At 45.1% G+C, this 21948-nt stretch overlaps 1 protein-coding gene across 1 annotated transcript; it reads left to right on the top strand.

Moving 5' to 3' along the window:
- Positions 1–340: 340 nt before the first annotated feature.
- SASH3 (SAM and SH3 domain containing 3) lies at positions 341–21508 on the top strand. The gene is made up of 8 exons (XM_060756332.2): positions 341–578; positions 6572–6667; positions 7987–8139; positions 9825–9927; positions 11825–11982; positions 14062–14271; positions 17843–17993; positions 21216–21508. The coding sequence occupies exons 1-8, from the start codon at positions 522–524 to the stop codon at positions 21395–21397; spliced, it is 1110 nt and encodes a 369-aa protein (XP_060612315.2). The 5' UTR covers positions 341–521; the 3' UTR covers positions 21398–21508.
- Positions 21509–21948: the final 440 nt, after the last annotated feature.

Below are 21948 nucleotides of genomic sequence, written 5' to 3'. Positions count from 1 at the left end.
GGAGCCGCAGGATGTTCACCCGATTTTTTTGGAGGATGGTCCAGAGAGCGCTGCGATTCACTATGTTGAATGCCTTTGCAAGGTCAATGAATGCCACGTGGGGTTATGGGTGTCTGCAGAAATACAATCACAGAAACATGGCAAATTGGTACAATTGCAAGGTGCAACGTTGAAGGTGCTCAACCTGGTATGTATCCACTCTTGTTCTCCATCTCTGCAAAGACACCTTGGGTCCCTTTTCTGCCTCTCCGTCCCCCGCCCTCGCCTGGTTTCAAGCGAAGCCCTTCTGAGCATGTTAAGCCGCCACTTCCTTCCTGTGCGAAGTGTGTAAGCGCAGGGCTGGGCCCCGCTTCTGCTCTTTCTGGAGGCCCCATTGCTGGGAAAAGGGGCCCCTTGTGATGCAGTGATTTCCTGCAGACTTCCTGGCCTCGGCGGGTGCTGCTTCGTGCCCCTGCCCGCCACCTCTGAGCCAGCCTTGCTCTTGTCCAGGCCATTCCTTGGCCGGCTCTGGAGGGAGCACCATGCTGCGGAGGAAGCCATCCAACGCCAGCGAGAAAGACCCACCACAAAAGAGGAAGGTATGTATGGAGAACAGGCGCCAGGAGGAACTCAATGCCTTTCAGCACCCAGAGCTTGCCTTGCCATAAGGAGATTGAGGCGGTCGCTTCAGATGAGTCGTTTTCAGTACTATATTGGTGGTAGGACCTCTGGTTGTTCTTCTCTGTTGGAAAGGGAAGCTCTTAGACCTTCCCAAGACCAACCTGCTATCCTGTGGTGTGATGGAGGATGAAGATGCTCTTGGCTCTTCCAATGTGCCTTTGGATTGGAGCAGGCCCGTAGCCAGGATTTCGATTCGGGGGGGGGGGGGGGTTCGGGGGGCTGAGTTTCGGGGGGGGGCTGAGTCTGAGTGAAAGAGGGTCTAGCCTAGCAAACCTTTTGTATCATTACCCCAATACCCCCATGCATATGGGATATATTGAGTGTGGTGATCAGATCATGATATGAATAAACATAACAGTTTAAATAATACACCAGTAAGGCCTTTTCGCGAACCACCATGAGAATTTCGGGGGGGGGGGGGGCTGAAGCCCCTCAAGCCCCCCCCCCCCCCCCCCGGCTACATGCCTGGATTGGAGTGACCATACATCCCATTTCTGTCTGATCCATCTCCTACAGTGTTGTCCTCATGATGCACTTTCCCCCATCCTTAATGAAGACCTAACCTCACTACTGTCCGGCCTCTTTGAGCTCCTCTGGCACAAATTCACTTTTTACTCCTACCTCATCCAGGGTTTTATCATTTTTTCTGGTGCATTTGGCCCGCCCATTGTGTTTCTACTTTTATTATGTTATTTTGCACTGTTTATCTTATTTTATTAATTTATGTATTCTTTTGTGATGTAACTTTGTATTTCATTTTGCTGTGTTGTATCTTTGGGCTTGGCCTCATGTTAGCCGCCCCGAGTCCCCTTTGAAGAGATGGTGATGGGGTATAAGTAAAGTTTATTATTATTATCATTATCATCATCAGGGTCCAAGTTAGGTGCAGTGTTTGCATATGTGTTTGGAGTCTTTAGATGGAACAGGATGCTCTACACTCCTTGACTTGAGCCATGTCTCCAACTGAAAGCCTATTTGTTAACATGGCAAAGTTGTATTCAATGTATGTTTTTTCCCATGTCAGGAGCTACTTGAGAAACTGCAAGTCGCTTCTGGTGTGAGAGAATTGGCCGTCTGCAAGGACGTTGCTCAGGGGACATCTGGATGTTTTGATGTTTTACCATCCTTGTGGGAGGTTTCTCTCATGTCCCCGCTTGGGGAGCTGGAGCTGACAGAGGGAGCTCACCCTGCTCTCCCCAGACTGGAACTGCTGACCTGTCAATCAGCAGTCCAGCTGGCACAAGGGTTTAAACCGCTTTGAGTCCCCCCAGGGGTGAGAAAGGCGGTATATAAATACTGGAAATAAATAAAAAAAATGTGCCACCAGGAGACTCCTTCAATGTATGTAAGGGCACAGCTTGGAAAAGTTACTTTAGGGTGCTAGAATGATCGGAGGATGATCTGAGATCTGAGCCAGCAACGCTATTATTTATTTATTTATTTCAAATATTTGTATCCCTAGTGGGGATATTCAGTCCAAATTTTTTCAAGTATGTGTGTTTATATGTGTGCTATTTCAATCCCTTTTGGGATAGCATCAGCCCTTCCATACACACATTTTCCTCCATCTTTTCTCTTGTGGCACAACAAAGCTGCCAGGAACCACTTCTTGGTTATGTCACGCAGAAAGGCTTGGACCCAAACTGAGGATGCTTGCCATAGATGCAGGCAAAACGTCAGGAGAGAATGCTTCTAGAACATAGCCATATAGCACGCAAAAACCTACAACAACCCAGTGGCTGCCATTGCCTGCCTTCCTTTTGGCCCTGGGGCCCTTTAAATCAACCTCCTTTGCAGAGTTGCAGAAGTGGCAGCCAGACTGAGCTGAAACCAGCCCCGAGAAGTGTGGCCACGGCCTACCGCAAAGAAATGACTGTACACGTACGCATGCTGAGGTCTGGTTCCTGTTTCCCCCGAGAAAGAGGGAAGGCTTCTCAATTGGCCTTTGCATGTGGCCAGCTTTTGTTGTGAAGTGTGAACAATGCAAAATGCCTGCAACACTATCCTGCAAATGCTGCTGCTGCCTCAGCCTTGCTTGCACTGGGGTGTGCAGTCTGGGTTTACATGCATTTGCATTTCCAGACCTGAAATAGATGCACACTGCACACTCACTGGTTTTTCCGTCGCTTTACCGAGACGCCCGGAAGCCTCTCCCTGCCCCCAGCCTTTGCCTCTCTGCCAGGTGTTTCGGCTTCAAGAGCGATGCAGTTTCTAGTCACATGGCAAGCTAACCCACTTCCTCTGCTTGGCACAGAGATCCACAGCATCTTCTAAAGTGTTGATTTGGGGCAACCTTACAAAAAGGAGGGGTGGCAGTGAGATGCACACTGATCGAGGATGACAAGGTGTATGAGCCGACTTCTGAGCCGACTTCACACTTAGACCTACAATGGCCATTAAAGAAAAAGTTGAAAAGGAGTGCAATTTACATACTATATATACTCGAGTATAAGCCTAGATTTTCAGCCCCCTTTTTAGGCTGAAAAGGTTCCCCTCGGCTTATACTCGAGTCAAGGTTATTTATTACTTTACTTTGTTATTAGTATCATTTTATTACATGAATTATTTTAATATATTAATTATTGTGGCACGTTCTTGATGGGATGGGCATCCCAAGCCCCCTTGTCTCTCTCCTGAGGAATCTGTACAAAGTCCAATGAGCAACAGTAAGAACTGACCACGGAACAACAGACGGGTTCAAGATTGGGAAAGGCGTACGGCAAGGCTGCATACTCTCACCCAACCTTTGTAACTTGTATGCAGAACACATCATGCGATGTGCGGGGCTTGACGAATGCAAAGCTGGGGTGAAAATGGCTGGAAGAAACATTAACAACCTCAGATATGCAGATGACACCACTCTGATGGCCGAAAGCGAGGAGGAGCTGAGGAGCCTTCTAATCAAGGTGAAGGAAGAAAGCGCAAAAGCCGGGTTGCAGCTAAACGTCAAAAAAACCAAGATTATGGCAACAAGAATGATTGACAACTGGAAAATAGAGAGAGAAAATGTGGAGGCCGTGACAGAGTTTGTATTTCTAGGTGCAAAGATGACTGCAGACGCAGACTGTGGCCAGGAAATCAGAAGACGCTTACTTCTTGGGAGGAGAGCAATGTCCAATCTCGATAAAATAGTAAAGAGTAGAGACATCACACTGGCAACAAAGATCCATTGCCTAGTCAAAGCCATGGTATTCCCTGTAGTCACATACGGATGGGAGGGCTGGACCTTAGGGAAGGCTGAGTGAAGGAAGATCGATGCTTTTGAGCTGTGGTGTTGGAGGAAAGTGCTGAGAGTGCCTTGGACTGCGAGAAGATCCAACCAGTCCATCCTCCAGGAAATAAAGCCCGACCGCTTATTGGAGGGAAGGAGACTAGAGACAAAGTTGAAGTACTTTGGCCACATCATGAGGAGACAGCAAAGCCTGGAGAAGACAATGATGCTGGGGAAAGTGGAAGGCAAAAGGAAGAGGGGCCGACCAAGGGCAAGATGGATGGATGGCATCCTTGAAGTGACTGGACTGACCTTGAAGGAGTTGGGGGTGGCCACGGCCGACAGGGAGCTCTGGCGTGGGCTGGTCCATGAGGTCACGAAGAGTCGGAGACGACTGAACGAATGAACAACAACAAATTATTATTATTATTATATTTACATTATTTTACTCTACAGCATTATTATTTTATTACATTTATTATTTTACTCTATTTATTGCTAGTATTATTATTTATTTATTTTATTATTACATTTATTAATTTACTTTAATTTTACTCTGTTATTACTGTTATTGCATTTTCATTATTTTACTCTATTATTATTATTATTATTATTATCCTATATGACACAGCAAATGACACAGCAAATGTGGTATATATGCTGGATTTCATTATTATTATTATTATTGTTATTATTTTACTCTATTATTATTGGAGGGATACATAAGCACATTTACACTGAAGATTAGAATAATGATTTAATCAGAGTTGGACAGTCTTATCTTAAATTACAGTTTTATGTAAATATTCAAAAACATTTAACCTACTGATGCCTCAATTAATGTAATTTTATTGATATCTATTTTTATTTTGAAATTTATCTGTAACTGCTGCATTTCTCAACCTCGGCTTATACTCGAGTCAATACGTTTTCCCAGTTCTTTGTGGTAAAATTAGGTGCCTCGGCTTATATTCGGGTTGGCTTATACTCAAGTATATACGGTAAAATGTGCATATAGATTTTTGTTTTGTTTATCGTATCAGAAGCAGCTTGGGAACATACTGCAAGTTGCTTCTGGTGTGAGAGAATAGGCCGTCTTCAAGGACGTTGCTCAGAGGATGCCCGGATGTGTTACCATCCTGTGGGTGGCTTCTCTCATGTCCCTGCATGGGAAGCTAGAGCTGACAGAGGGAACTCAATCCATCTCGCTGATTTGAATAAATAATAATAATAATAAAACTTTATTTATACCCTGCCACCATCTCCCCAAGGGACTCGGAGCGGCTTACATGAGGCCAAGCCCAACAACACATCAAAAACAACAAGCAATAATAAAAACAACAAGCAATAAACAAAAATAAACAATACAGTTAATATAACTCACAGTTAGGCAATAACACACAAGAATTTAAAAACCTATGGCTGGGCCAGATGTAATAGTTAAAACTTTAAAAATAGATGCTGGACATGAACAGAGGATGTCTCTAGTAGGAGGGTTTTAAACCAAAAGTAGAGAACAACCCAACAGGTAATTAAAGTGCTTCTCAGGGTATTTTGCAGGGGATTGTTTCCTTTATTCAGGGAAGGCACACTGGAATAGCTACGTTTTCAAGCTCCTCCTAAAGACTGCCAATGTGGGGGCTTGTCTGATATGCTTGGGGAGTGAGTTCCAGAGTCGGGGGGGGGGGGGGGGGGGCAATAATGGAGAAGGCCCTCTCCGTCATCCCCACCAATTGCGCCTGCTTCAGGTCAGCAGTTCAGCCCGCACAAGGGTTTAGCCCATTGTGCCACCATGGCTCCTATTTATTTATTTATCATGTCATCAGCAGCCAGACATTTGTATTACATTTTTAACAAAACAAACAAACAAACAAACAAACAGACAGACAAAACACAAAATTTGCAAGCTTGGTAGTTAATTAAATGTCCTTCGACCCGTATCTGGCCACTTGGAGTGCCTCTGGTGTTGCCGCAAGAAGGTCCTCCATTGTGCAGGTGGCAGGGCTCAGGTTGCATTGCAGCAGGTGGTCTGTAGTCTGCTCTTCTCCACACTCACATGTCGTGGACTCCACTTTGTAGCCCCATTTCTGAAGTTGGCTCTGCATCTCGTGGTGCCAGAGCGCAGTCTGTTCAGCGCTTTCCAAGTCGCCCAGTTTTCTGTGTGCCCAGGGGGAGTCTCTCATTTGGTATCAGCCATTGATTGAGGTTCTGAGTTTGAGCCTGCCACTTTTGGACTCTCGCTTGCTGGGGTATTCCAGTGAGTGTCTCTTTAGATCTTAGAAAACTATTTTGTGATTTAAGTCGTTGACGTGCTGGCTGATATCCAAACAGGGAATGAGCTGGAGATGTCACTGCCTTGGTCCTTCAACTATTGGTTGCTACTTCCCAGCGGATGTCAGGGGGTGCGCTACTGGCTAGACAGTGTAATTTCTCCAGTGGTGTAGGGCGCAGTCACCCCGTGATAATGAGGCATGTCTCATTAAGAGCCAATTCTCTCACACCAGAAGCGACTTGCATTTTCTCAAGTCGCTCCTGACACACACACACAAAATTATAAGTCAGATGCTAAACCAAATTTAGGAATGAATAGCGGCTTCTCTATCCCATGGTTGTGAAGTCACCGGGTGTGCATCTTTGTTATGTTTTCCTGCCACTTGCATCACTGTGGAACCCACGCTGATCTCTTCTTTCTTCCATCAGTTGACTCTGCAGCGCTCCAGCAGCTTCAAGGACTTTGCAAAGTCCAAACCCAGTTCCCCTCTGCCCAGTGAAAAGGAATTCAGCCTGGAAGAGGAGGTGAGTTGGCCGTGAAGCCTGGGGCTATTTCCAAATCAATGGAATTGTGAGTGGGCATGGACTTCCTTCATCACACTAGAGAATGAATCCACTTTAAATCCAGTTTCTGCCTCTTGCAGAATTCTGGGGTTTGTAGTTTAGTGAGACTGTTAAAGGCTCCTCCCTAAACTGCAAATCCCAGAATTCTGCAGGAGGCAGCAACCGGATTTAAAGTGGATTCATTCTCTAGTGCAGTAGTTCTCAACCTGGGGGTCGGGACCCCTGGGGGGGGGGTGTCACAAGGGGGTTTCAGAGGGGTCGCCAAAGACCATCCAAAAACGTAGTATTTTCTGTTGGTCATAGGAGTTCCATGTGGGAAGTTTGGCCCAATTCTATCATTGGTGGGAATCAGAATGATTTTTTATTGTAGGTGAACTATAAATCCCAGCAACTACAACCCTCAAATGCCAATGTCTATTTTCTCCAAACTCCACCAGTGTTTATTCACATTGGGCATGTTGAGTATTAATGGCAAGAGCCATCATTGTGTGAGTCCATAGTGCTCTCTGGATGTAGGTGAACTACAACTCCAAACCTCAAGGTAAATGCCCACCAAACCCTTCCAGTATTTTCTGTTAGTCAAGGGAGTTCTGTGTGGCAAGATTGGTTCAATTCCATTGTTGGAGTTCATAATGCTCTTTGATTGTAGGTAAACTGTAAATCCCAGCAACTACAACTCCCAAATGACAACATCAATCCCCTCCCAACCCCACCAGTATTCAAATTGGGGCATATCACGTATTTGTGCCAAATGTGGTCCAGTGAATGAAAATACATCCTGCATATCAGATATTTATATTATGATTCATAACAGTAGCAAAATTGTAGTTGTGAAGTAGCAGCAAAAATAATGTTATGGTTGGGAGTCGCCACAACATGAGGGACTGTATTAAGGGGTTGCAGCATTAGAAAGGTTGAGAACCACTGCTCTAGTGTGATGAGGTCCGCAAAATCTTTTCGATTCAGTGGGGTCTAATAATGCAAACCCAAGCATCCAGCTCTACTCATGTGTGGTCACTTGTACACCTGCCCTGGTCCAATGCACCTCTTACCGTCCATTGACGCTGCCCTACTATTCCCAAGTCAGTTACATAGCCAGAAGTGTGGAGAGTTTTGGATTTTGGAGTATTTGGGATTTTGTAATAAGGAACGCTCAAGCTGGGAAGAGATGACCATGAATGGAAACTATCACTACTCTTGGTTTTCCCCAATTGGTTTCTCCAACATGGAGCACCCACTTCTCCTTTCCAGAGGGTCAAATGCATTGCTTCTTTGTGCAGATCCCTGAAGGCAACCAGGCAAACTCGCTGCCCAGCCCAGATGACCCCGGCCAAAGCAGTACCTTGAAGTTGGGCAAGAGATGGAGAGCTGCCATCTCTCGTACCATGAACAGGAAGATGGGCAAGGCAGCCGCCAAAGCGCTGTCCGAGCAGGTGAGGGATGTGGTTGTGTCCGCTCCTGGTCTCAGGTGGGAAGGTAAGGGGAGGTGGCCTCTATGGGTCACTCCTCCCTGAGTAGTCCCCGTTCTCCATCCTTATTTAACCCTTTACTTCAGGGTGCCAACAAAAACCTTTTAGCCCTGGTTAGAATACACTGGCAGCTTTCCTTTTGAGTCTAATAGCAGCCAGGACCACTTGCTATCCTTCCTATTCAGAACACAAATATGGCTGTCCATGACACTTAGTATACTCCCTAAGGTAAGATAAAGGTTTTCCCCTGACATTAAGTCCAGTCCGTGGGGTGGTGGTGTTCTTCTCCATTTCTAAGCCAAAGAGCCGGCGTTGTCCATAGACACCTCCAAGGTCATGTGGCCAGCATGACTGCATAGAGCACCATTACCTTCCCGCCGGATCAGTACCCATTGAAAGTCCAGTCATGTCCGACTCTGGGGGTGGTGGTGTTCGTCTCCATTTCTAAGCCAAAGAGCCGGCGTTGTCCATAGACACCTCCAAGGTCATGTGGCCAGCATGACTGCATGGAGCACCATTACCTTCCCACCGGAGCAGTACCCATTGAAAGTCCAGTCGGGTCCGACTCTGGGGGTGGTGGTGTTCGTCTCCATTTCTAAGCCAAAGAGCCGCCGTTGTCCGTAGACACCTCCAAGGTCATGTGGCCAGCATGACTGCATGGAGCACCATTACCTTCCCGCCGGAGCAGTACCCATTGAAAGTCCAGTCGGGTCCGACTCTGGGGGTGGTGGTGTTCGTCTCCATTTCTAAGCCAAAGAGCCGCCGTTGTCTGTAGACACCTCTAAGGCCATGTGGCCGGCATGACTGCATAGAGCACCGTTACCTTCCCGCCGGAGCAGTAACCATTGAAAGTCCAGTCGTGTCCGACTCTGGGGGTGGTGGTGTTTGTCTCCATTTCTAAGCCAAAGAGCCAGCGTTGTCCATAGACACCTCCAAGGTCATATGGCCAGCATGACTGCGTAGAGCACCATTACCTTCCTGCCGGAGCAGTACCCATTGAAAGTCCAGTCATGTCCGACTCTGGGGGGTGGTGGTGTTTATCTCCATTTCTAAGCCAAAGAGCTGGCGTTGTCCATAGACACCTCCAAGGTCATGTGGCCAGCATGGATGCATGGAGCACCATTACCTTCCCGCTGGAGCACTACCCATTGAAAGTTCAGTCGTGTCCAACTCTGGGGGGTGGTGGTGTTCGTCTCCATTTCTAAGCCAAAGAGCCGGCGTTGTCTGTAGACACCTCCTAGGTCATGTGGCCGGCATGACTGCATGGAGCAACATTACCTTCTCGCCACAGTGGTACCTATTGATCTACTCACATTTGCATGTTTTCGAACTGCTAGGTTGGCAGAAGCTGGGGCTAACAGCAGGAGCTCACCTCACTCCCCAGATTCAAACCACTGGCCTTTCAGTCACCAAGTTCAGCAGCTCAGCAGTTTAACCTGCTGCACCACCAGGGGCTCTGTAGTCACCGAGAAATACAGGATTTGTTTACAGTATTTGTATACAATGTCAAAGCTTAAAGTTCTTTACATCGCTTACTCTAAATAAACATACTTTTAGCTACTAAAATAAAAACATAAAAGGAAATAAATGTTTTAATTTGTAGCTAAAAGTAAGGGGAGCCTTACAACTAACACATTTTCCTGTTGCAGGGCGGTCCTGAAAATAATATTGCTGCATCCTCGCCCATCAACAGCCCTATTGAGGGTGAAGCCCCTATTTTTCCAGAAACCAGCAGCCCACGGACCCCAACTGGTGCGTTTGTCCTTCTCCTCTGAAGGTTAAATAAGGCAATGGATACACAGAATCTTGGAATGCAAGTCCCAGAATCCCCTCGATAATATCACCAATATTGGCTAGGGAATTCTAAGGGCTGCAACCCAAAAACTTACATTAGTAGTATTGTCGAAGGCTTTCATGGACAGAATCACTGGGTTGTTGTGAGTTTTCCGAGCTGTCTGGCCATGTTCCAGAAGCATTATCTCCTGAGGTTTCGCCTGCATCTATGGCAGGCATCCTCAGAGGTTGCATGCCACAGATGCAGGTGAAACGTCAGGAGAGAATGCTTCTGGAACATGACCATACAGCCCAGAAAACTCACAACAACCCAGTAACCTTACTAGGTTCCAATTCGGAAATGATAACTCTGCAGCACAGCTTCAAAACTCCCAATTGCAAATCCCTGACCTGTTTGTTTTCTGATCTGCATTTGGCTTTCTCCTTGACAAGTTAGCTTTCTACCAACAAGGACAGTTGGGAAAGCATTTGATAGACTTCAAATCTCAACAGTATATAAAAAGCAAAGGTTTGTTTGTATTGACTTAGGTTTTGGGGGACCAATGGCTGTGCAAATGTTGCTAGACTATATCTTTTCTTTCCTTTGGCCAACCTGATTATGTCTCTTCAAGGGAGCACCTGGTGGCACAATTGGTTAAACCCTTGTGCCAGCAGAACTACTGACTAAAATGTCGGCAGTTTGAATCCGGGAGCGGGGAGCTCCTGTATGTCAGCTCCAGCTTCTCACGCTGGGGCATGAGAGAAGCCTCCCACAGGATGGTAAAACATCTGGGTGTCCCCTGGGCAATGTCCTTGAAAATGGCCAGTTGTCTCACACCAGAAGTGACTTGCAGTTTCTCAAGTCACTCCTGATATGAATAAAAACCCTAATTAGCGAGTGTAGGAGTCCTTCAACATTTGGAGGGTCACACTGGATTTTCTCCACATTACACTGGAGCAACAGTAGTCTACATTGGTATTTATTTATTTATCGTGTCAGGAGCGAACCAAACAGTTGTTTTGCATTAAAAAACACACCCACAAAGTTTGCAAACTTGGCATCCTATTAAATGTCATTTGACCAGTAGCTGGTCCCTTGGAGTGCCTCTGGTGTTGCTCTAAGAAGATCCTCCATTGTGCATGTGGCAGGGCTCAGGTTGGGTATAATAGGTGGTCTGTGGTCCACTCTTCTCCACACTCACATGTCATGGACTCTCCTTTGTGGCCCCATTTCTTAAGGTTGGCTCTGCATCTCGTGGTGCCAGAGCATAGTCTGTTTAGTGCCTTCCAAGTTGCCCAGTTTTCTGTGTGCCCCAGGATGGAGTCTCTCATTCGGTATCAGCCATTGATTGAGGTTCTGGGTTTGAGCCTGCCGCTTTTGGGCTCTCGCTTGCTGAGGTGTTCCAGCGAGTGTCTCTGTAGATCTTAGAAAACTATTTCTTGATTTAAGTCATTGGCGTGCTGGCTGATATCCAATCAGGGGATGGGCCGGAGATGTCACTGCCTTGGTCGTTCCACTATTGGTAAAAGTCTTACCAATATTATTAGTATTATAATATTATTATAATATTAATGTATTAGTCTACATTGGTAAAAAGAGGGTTCATTTTCCTTAGCACTTGAGGAACCTCTTGGTCCTATAGGGTGTAAAAGGTGGAACTTTTACTTTGACCCCTAAATGTCTGCAATTTGGTAACTCATCAAGAGTTCAGCATCCTCTTCTCTCAAGTCCAGATGAGGAATTGGCACCTCTGATTCTCTGCAATTTTCATCACTAGCTAAGTTTGCAGACTATCAACTTTTGGAGAGTTAGCAATTTCACCTTTGAGATGACTACAGTGGGATTTCGATCATGCAATTTATTATGTCTAAGCAGAGAGTGACACATGCAGTCCCAGACTGATGGAGAGTACCCACAACAAGAAGGGGGACGAGCCCAGTGAGCCACCATACAGTGGCCCCTTTTGTGGAAGAGCCAGAGTTCATACAGACTTCGTTCCCAGCCCATATGACAAAGACTCCCTGAAGCTGCAGGTGAGTAACGCAACTCCTTTGGGCTGCTTCCAGATGGAGGGCCCTGAGGGCTCTCCTCAACAGAAGTCAAAAGGTAGAGAGTGGAAAAACACCGGAAGTATAAAGACGGTATCTGGGCTCCTTGTGAAGTTCCATAAGGGAGGCAATTGCAAAACCAAAGTGTCATCCATAAGCACAAAAAATAGAAAGCAGATTTAATAGTGGCCCCTGTGCAAGAGCGGTATACAAATAAAGTAAATAAAGTAAATAAATAAATGGCCAAATGTCCATTCCTTGCTGGTTGTGTGATGATATGGGCTTGTCCTTTGACTGCTACAAGAGCCATTGAATATTTGGATATCAAAAGCTCCTTTGCACAGGGGCCACTATCTTGGAAGTTCCAGAGCCTGGTCATGCAGTTCTAGACCAGGGGTTCTCAATGACCCCTTAATACAGTTCCTCATGTGGTGGTGACCCCCAACCATAACATTACTTTTGTTGCAACTTCATAAACGTAATTTTGCTACTGTTATGAATCATAATGTAAATATCTGATCTGCAGGATGTATTTTCATTCACTGGATGAAATTTGGCACAAATACCCGATATGCCCGTAGCTAGGATTTTGATTCGTGGGGGGGGGGGGTGAGTTTGATACAAACCTTTTGTATCATTACCCCAATACCCCAATGCATATGAGATATATTGAGCATGGTGATCAGATCATAATATGAATAAACATAACAGTTTAAATAATGTACCAGTAAGGCCTTTTCACAGACCATCATGAGAATTTCGAGGGGGGGGTGAAGCCCCCAAAGCCCCCCCCCCCCCCCAGCTACATGCCTGGTTGGGGGGATTCATTTTGTCATTTTGGAGTTCTAGTTGCTGGGATTTATAGTTCACTTACCATCAAAGAGCATTCTGAACTCCATCAGCGATGGAATTGAACCAAACTTGGCACACAGAACTCCCATGACTGAGAGGAAACACTGGAAGGGTTTGGTGGGCACTGACCTTGAGTTTGGGAGATGTAGTTCACCTACATCCAGAGAGCACTGTGGACTGAAACAATGATGGATTCGGACCAAACTTGTCACAAATACTCAATATACCCAAATGTAAACGCTGGTGGAGTTTGGAGAAAATAGCCCTTAACATTTGGGAGTTGTAGTTGCTCGGAGTGATATGTCAACTACAATCAAAGTTTACTTACAAACAAAGAGCATTCTGAACTCCACTAACAATGGAATCGAACCAAACTTGGCACACAGAACTCCCATGACCAGCAGAAAATACTGGAAGGGGTTGGTGGCATTGACCTTGAGTTCTGGAGTTGTAGTTCACCTCCATTCAGAGAGCACTGTGGACTCAAACAATGATAGATCTAGCCCAAACATGGCAGAAATACTCAATATACCCAAATGTGAGCACTAGTGGAGTTTGGGGAAAATAGGCCTTGACATTTGGGAGTTGTAGTTACTGAGATTTATAGTTCACCTACAATCAGATATTATTCTGAACCCCACCAAAGATAGAATTGGGCCAAACTTCCCACAGAGAATCTCCATGACCAACAGAAAATACTGTATTTCCTCATGGTCTTTGGCGATCCTCCAACACCCCCTTGCGACCCCACCAGGAGTCCCGACCACCAGGTTGAGATACGCTGTTCCAGACCATGCTAACAGAGGCTTTTGGGAACTGAAATCCAAAATAGTTGGAACACCACAGGTTCCTCCCCCAAAATTTAGACCCATGCTAAAGGTGCAGGAAATAGAAATCAAATGGCTTTCTTCCCCATTTAACTGAGGGCAACTCAAACAATGATAGAATATGTTTTTATCATGGCTGCCTCAGTCACCAGGCCTCCCATGTCTTTCCATTACTTCCCCCACCAGAGAAATCTAAGAGTGGTTTGGAGATTTGTCATCCTGCAAAATATCTTTCCCAACCTCTGACTTGCCCATCTCCTCCAAGACCAGGCTCAAATCAATACGAAATATTGCAGGACCAAGTATTCAAATTGTGTTTTATTAGGAGGACAAACAGCTGAAAGGGAAACCACATAAAAATGTCATATTTTTGCATCTGGCCTAGAAAGGGGACATGATCCAGATCATTGCAAAGCCCCCCGTGGGCACCTGGACTGGCCTTCTGAACAACAAAGTGGGCTCCTTCAAGTTCATCTACGTGGACGTCATCCCAGAAGAGCAGGCACCAGTGACAAAGAGCTGTCCGCGCAGCACCAGGAGCAAAAGGCCCAAGCCCAAAACCCTGCACGAACTGCTGGAGCGCATGAATCTTGAGGTGAGAAACATATCATCTTAGTGCTGTTACTTGGGGAGGGGGGTATTGAGTGGATTGACTTGGCTGGGATGCAGAAAGTCTGCATTTCAGTCTTTGGAATCTCTTGCAAGTGCAAGGAAAGCTCTGTAGACTCAAATTCTGGAGCATCACTATTGGTCAGTTCACTTTTTGTAACTTATGGGCCTCTAGATGTTGTTGGATCCAAATCCCCATCTCCTCCAGCCAGTCTGCCAACAGTCATCGTGCACCCACATCTGGAGGGTGACTGCCCACAGACAATACTAAACAAGATAGACCAACAGTATGACTCTGGATATAGCAACCTGCAGTCTTCTAGTGCAGTGGTTCTCAACCTTCCTAACCTTCTTAATACAGTTCCTCATATTGTGGTGACACCCAACCATAATATTATTTTCATTGTTCCTTTATAACTGTAATGTTGCTATTGTTATGAATCGTGATGGAAATACCTGATATGAAGGATATATTTTCATTCACTGGACCAAATTTGGCACAAATACCCAATACATCCAAATCTGAATATTGGTGGGGTTTGGGTTTGGGATTGATTTTGTCATTTGGAAGTTGTAGTTGCTGGGATTTATAGTTCACCTACAATCAAAGAGCATAGCTGAGCTCCAACAATGGTGGAATTATTTATTATTTATTTAAAACTTTTATACCCCGATCTTCTCTACCTCCGTAGAGGGACTCAGATGACCTATTGAACCAAACTTGGCACCCAGAACTCCCATGACTAACAGAAAGTACAGGAACGGTTTGTTGGGCATTGACCTTGAGTTTTGGAATTGTAGTTCACCTACATCCAGAGAGCACTGTGGACTCAAATGATGATGGATCTGGACTAAAATTGGCATGAATACTCAATATGTCCAAATGTAAACACTGGTGGAGTTTGGGGAAAATAGACCTTGACATTTGGAAGTTGTAGTTGCTGGGATTGATAGTTCACCTACCATCAAAGAGCATTCTGAACTCCACCAACATTGGAATTGAACCAAACTTGGCACACAGAACTCCCATGAAAAACAGTATGTTGGGCATTGACCTTGAGTTTTGGAATTGTAATTCACCTACATCCAGAGAGCACTGTGGACTCAAATGATGATGGATCTGGTCCGAACTTGGCATGAATACTCAATATGCCCAAATGTAAGCACTGGTGGAGTTTGGGGAGAACAGACCTAGACATTTGGGAGTTGTAGTTGCTGGGATTTATAGTTCACCTACCATCAAAGAGCATTCTGAACTGCACCAACTTTGGAATTGAACCAAACTTGGTACACAGAACTCCCATGACCAACAGAAAATACGGGAAAGGATTGTTTCGCATTGACCTTGAGTTTTGGAGTTGCAGTTCACCTGGTGGGGTTGAGGTGGGATTGATTTTGTCATTTGGGAGTTGTAGTTCCTGGGATTTATAGTTCACCTACAATCAAAGAGTATTCCGAACTCCACTAATGTTGGAATTGAACCAAACTTGGCACACAGAACTCCCATGACCAACAGAAAATACGGGAAAGATTTGTTAGGCATTGACCTTGAGTTTTGGAATTGTAGTTCACCTACATCCAGAGAGCACTGCGGACTCAAATGATGATGGATCTGGTCCAAATTTGGCACAAATACTCAATATGCCCAAATGCAAACACTGGTGGAGTTTGGGGAAAATAGATCTTGACATTTGGAAGTTGTAATTGCTGGGATTTATAGTTCACCTACAATCAAATGGGCATTCTAAACCCCACCAACAAGAGAATTGGGCCAAACTTCCCACACAGAACTCCCATGACCAACAGAAAATACTGTTTTCTGATGGTCTTTGGCGACCCCTCTGACACCCCCATGAGTCCTGACCCCCCTGTTGAGAAATGCTGTTTTTAGTGCCTTTCATGAGAGGCACTCATTCTCCTCTTCTACAAGGCTGCCCTTAATACGAAGCTCAATTCTCTCTCTAGTCCCAAACCAGCAAGAAACAAACAAACATGTTAAGTAACAGAAAACAAACAGTGACTGTCAAACATCTGTAATATTGAAAAGATAAAGAGGAATGCAGTCAGTGGCTCAGAGATGTGAGCTCTCTGCCCATTTAGAGCCTCCAACTTCATTGAAGAGAGTTTAATTTTCAGAGATGGCACACAGCAGCAACTCCATGCTGTGCCCATTTTGTGCCCTAATTTGATAAGGGGGAAAACTTTCCTTAAGTTTCCAATTCAAATAAACTGTATTGAAACTCTTTCCCATTTTCTCTTCTGTGAAAGGAAGAAGTTAGTGTCACCTTAAAAGACTAATAACCATACTATGATATTAAATGGTCCTCTACTAAAGCTCAGTCTAAATTTCCATATGTGTAATTTCCATTATTTGGCAAATGAAAGAGACATTATGCAAAAAGTACAGCTCCAGACAAATCAATGTAAGCAAATATAGGCAATGAGGACAGGTGTTTGCCCAACGTCCACACCCACACTGGAGGTCCCAGTGGCGCAATGGGTTAAATCCTTTTGCTGGCAGGACTGCTGACTGAAATGACTCGAATCTGGGGAGCGGGGTGAGCTCCTGTCTGTCAGCTCCAGCTTCTCATGCAGGGACATGAGAGAAGCTTCCCACAGGATGGTAAAACATCCTGGGCAACATACTTACAGACTGCCAATTCTCTCACACCAGAAGCAACTTGCAGTTTCTCAAGTTGCTCCTGACATGGGTGGAAAAAAAACCAAGCCCGCATTGTGTCACACAAGCTGAAAGCTAAACTGGAAATGCTGCCTAGGCTTTAAAAATACTAGATATGTGATAAACAAAGTGGTGGCATTAACAAGGCTTGTTACATAATGTATTTGTTAGTCTTTAAGGCATCACAAAAGTCTGGTATTTGCTGCATTCCCTGTTGGGTCTCCTTTAAAGACTACCGAGTATATCGAGTCTTACAATTAAACATATCCAGTCCTACCATTAGCAACATTTATTCGCCCCCATCATTTCAGTCAAGCAGAAGTGGCCAAACAGGTACATCCAGATATTGAAAAGTAACTCCTATCAACCACATTACTAGGCCCGTACTAAGGCACAAGGGGAGCAATTCTCCCATCAGCATTCCTAAATTCAAGGAGATTTTTTTTGTATCGGGAGCAACTTGAGAAACTGCAAGTCGCTTCTGTTGTGAGAGAACTGGCCATCTGCAAGGACATTGCCCAGGGGACGCTCGGATATTTTGATGTTTGACCATCCTTGTGGGAGGCTTCTTTCATGTCCCCGCATGGGCAGCTGGAGCTGACAGAGGGAGCTCATCCGCTCTCTCTCCGAGATACGAACCTCCAACCTGTTGGTCTTCAGTCCTGCCAGCACAAGGGTTTAACTCACTGTGTCACCCGAGTTTTGAGGATGAAACTAGCCCTGAGTTTGGGGATGGCGTATATACTTTTGCAAAAGTTGACTAGTCAGAACTGCAGCTCATGAATGCATCCATTCTATATTGGGACAAATCGGTTTGCATAATCAGCTCTGACCAGGACATTACTGTCACTTATTTCTCTTCTTCACCCCATTTCAGGAACACACCTCCACCTTGCTGCTAAACGGCTATCAGACTCTGGAGGACTTCAAGGAGCTGCAAGAGACGCACCTGAATGAGCTGAACATCACTGACCCACAGCACCGGGTCAAGCTGCTTACGGCAGCAGACCTACTGCTGGATTATGACAGTAAGCAGTCCAGAAATACCCAGATGCTTCCCCTCCTTTGCGCAGTAGGACGGTCATCCTCCACATTCACTAGGGTTAGGAGTACAGGACCCTTGCAGCAGTGGGGGAAATGCAAATTAAAAAACGCTTTTGTTTTTTTGACTGAGGAAAACACTAGTTTAGAAATCTCTAGGTTCTCCAACACAACTCCGTAGTCAACCTCTGGCAGAAGCAGACCACAGAGTCGTGCTGGAAGACCAAAAGATTCCTTAACAGAACATATTAATCAAATTTGCAAATTCAAAGGGCCAATTGTACCTGCTTTGGATACAGGATACCAAGCTGAATCTTTGCCATTTCTACCAATAAATAATAATAATAAATAATCAAACTGCAAAGACTCTGGCACAAGCCAGTAAAGGTGGTCCCAGTGGTGATCAGCACACTGGGTGCAGTGCCTAAAGACCTTGGCCTGCACTTAAACACAATGGGCGCTGGCAAAATTACCATCTGCCAGCTGCAAAAGGCCACCTTACTAGGATCTGCACGCATTATTCGCCAATACATCACACAGTCCTAGACACTTAGGAAGTGTCCGACATATGATCCAATACAATAGCCAGCAGAGTGATACTGTTTGCTGTGGACTCATCTTGTTGTGTTTGAAATAATGATGATGATGATGATGATGATGATGATGATGATAATAATAATAATAATAATCAAACTGCAAAGACTCTGGCACAAGCCAGTCAAGGGGGTCCCAGTGGTGATCGGCACACTGGGTGCAGTGCCTAAAGACCTTGGCCTGCACTTAAACACAATCGACGCTGACAAAATTACCATCTGCCAGCTGCAAAAGGCCACCTTACTGGGATCTGCACGCATTATTCGCTGATACATCACACAGTCCTAGACACTTGGGAAGTGTCCGACGTGTGATCCAATACAACAGCCAGCAGAGTGATCTTGTTTGCTGTGGACTCATCCTGTTGTGTTTCAAATAATAATAATAATAATAATAATAATAATAATAATAATAATAATAATAATAATTGAACTGCAAAGACTCTGGCACAAGCCAGTAAAGGTGGTCCCAGTGGTGATCGGCACACTGGGTGCAGTGCCTAAAGACCTTGGCCTGCATTTAAACACAATCGGCGCTGACAAAATTACCATCTGCCAGCTGCAAAAGGCTACCTTACTGGGATCTGCTGCATTATTTGCCGATACATCACACAGTCCTAGGCACTTGAGAAGTGTCCGATGTGTGATCCAATACAACAGCCAGCAGAGTGATATTGTTGCTGTTGACTCATCTTGTTGTGTTTCAAATAATAATAATAATAATAATAATAATAATAATAATAATGTATTTATATTCTGCCCTATCTCTCTGGAGGGACTCAGGGAAGATACCAAGCACTCCTCTAGGCTGGTTTAAAGAAACATGACTTTACACAGTAAAGCTCCTTGAGTTTCACTGGTTGCTGTCACCTCTGTAAACACTCATTCCATTCATTTTGGGGGCCTTTTCTTGCAATAGACACATTTGGGCTCTTCCAAGCTTTTTTAAAATCAGTGTGCTTACTGAGGTGATCCTATAGTTTGGAAGACGAATTTCCTCTGATTAAAATATACGTTAATAGTATATTTACTATACTATTTACTATAGTATATAGTATAGTATAATAGTATATTTATAGTATATAGTATAGTATAGTATATAGTATAGTATAATAGTATAGTAAATATACTATTAGTATATTTACTATACTAATAGTATATTTACTATACTATTACTATACGACATAGTAAAGGTAAAGATTTCCCTTGGCATTAAGTCTGAAGGCACTACCTGATCCTTGTGACTCTAACCTGGGAAGCTGTGGACATGAATTGGAAAGTAACAATATGACAGAGGTAAAAAGGTAAAGGTTCCCCCTAACATTAAATCTAGACATGTCCAACTATAGGGGGTGGTGCTTATCTCTATCCAAAGACCTGGCATTGTCTGTAGACACCTCCAAGGTCATGTGGCCAGCATGACTGCATAGAGTGCGGTTACCTTCCAGCCAGAGCAGTACCTATTGATCTACTCACATTTGCATGTTTTCAAACTGATAGATTGGCAGAAGCTGGGGCTAACAACAGGAGCTCATGCCACTACCCGTATTTGAACCACCAACCTTTTGGTCAGCAAGTTCAGCAGCTCAGCAGTTTAACCCACTGCACCATTGGGGGGGGGGGGTATAGTAGAAAAATGCCATTTTACTATCTCACTGATGCATTATAATCCTTTTTTAAAAAAAAAAAAGGAAAGAAAAAGGACTAATATGACTTGGAATCTGAACTTTATTCTTGTATTCTTGGAATAAAAAAGAGGGAACAAAAATGTTGCAACTGGTACTGGAATTGTCAGGAAATAATCCAAAAGGGCTTGATACTTTTTGAAAACCTAAAAAATACAACAAGAAATGCCGCAACCTTTGAACATAGAATCCTAGAGTTGGAAGAGACCTCATGGGCCATCCAGTCCAACCCCATTCTACCAAGAAGCAGGAATATTTTGCATTCAAGGCATGCCCGACAGATGGCCATCCAGCCTCTGTTTCAAAGCTTCCAAAGAAGGAGCCTCCACCACACTCCGGGGCAGAGAGTTCCACTGCTGAACGGCTCTCACAGTCAGGAAATTCTTCCTCATGTTCAGATGGAATCTCCTTTCTTGTCTTCAGATAGGACAACACATTTGTCCTATATGAAGGAGCCTTAAGAAATGATCAGATGGTGAGAGAGACTGTTGGAGCTCCCACAAAGCAGAGTGAGTAATGCCGGGCCAGGTATGTGGTCTGATCCAAGCCAATGGATGTGTGCATGCACATGGGGACTGCCAAGCCACTGGCCAGCTCAGGCTGACCGCAGGAATTTCCACAGAGTTTTCTTAGGTGGTTTGCCATTGCCGTCTTCCAAAACACAGTGTATAGCATGTGGCAAGTCCTGCTTCCAAGTCCTAACAAGGCCTACCCTGCTAGCTGTACATTTTTTCCTTCCATGGTGCAAGGGGAAGACTCTGAAAAGACACTGCTTCTGTTAGGTTGCCCAGAAGGCACAACATGCATCAGTCCTCTAGCTCCTTTTTCATGCCATAACAAGACGTGTGATGCTCTGTATCCTGGCATTAGCCCTTTCCAGCAGTGGGACTTCTTTATAACAGCTACTTTCTCTCTCTCTCTCTCTCTCCAGCCTGCAGTGAGGCCGAAGATGACGGAGGACGTGTGGAGGTCCAGCTGGCCCAAGATGAATCGAAAGAGGACATTCCGCGGGATTCTGGCTGCTTTGAAGGGTCAGAGACATTGGACAGCGGGCGGGAGGACTCTAAACTGGAGGAAGGGCTACACTCTCTCTCTGTGGCTGACTCCTGCTGAGATAAGCCTCCTTTTCTTGCATCCTGGCCACTGCAAGCTGTTGTTCAGGCACGTCTGCCTCTCAACCAGAAGGTATGACTATGCCACGTAATCTTCCGCTTTGGACCAAGTAAGAGCATTGCTCCAGCCTTACAAGTCTTGAGAGGATGGGCTGGATAAATACTAGAGCTTTCAGGGAAGGTCATGTTTGTTTACTCCGGCAACCTGAATATGCATAAGAGTCAGGAATGACTGCAGTTGCCCCAATAATTCCAGCTCCTCCTGTGTCAAGTTGGGGTAGGAAGAAAAGACTGCCTTCACTCCTGGGAAGAAAAGGGCAGCGCATAGGTGTTACTGCTGCCTCACTCCTTCCCCTTCACCTTCCAGTCATAGAATCATAGAGTTGGAAGAGACCTCGTGGGCCATCCAGTCCAACCCCCTGCCAAGATACAGGGAAATTGCATTCAAAGCACCCCCAACAGATGGCCATCCAGCCTCTGCTTAAAAGCTTCCAAAGGAGCCTCCACCACACTCCAGGGTAGAGCTGTTCCACTGCTGAATAGCTCTGCTGA

This window comes from Anolis sagrei, chromosome 10, assembly GCF_037176765.1.
Source record: "Anolis sagrei isolate rAnoSag1 chromosome 10, rAnoSag1.mat, whole genome shotgun sequence".
Lineage (NCBI taxonomy): Eukaryota > Metazoa > Chordata > Lepidosauria > Squamata > Dactyloidae > Anolis > Anolis sagrei.
Note: the sequence above shows the minus strand (reverse complement) of the source record. Positions and strands in the feature narration are given on the sequence as shown.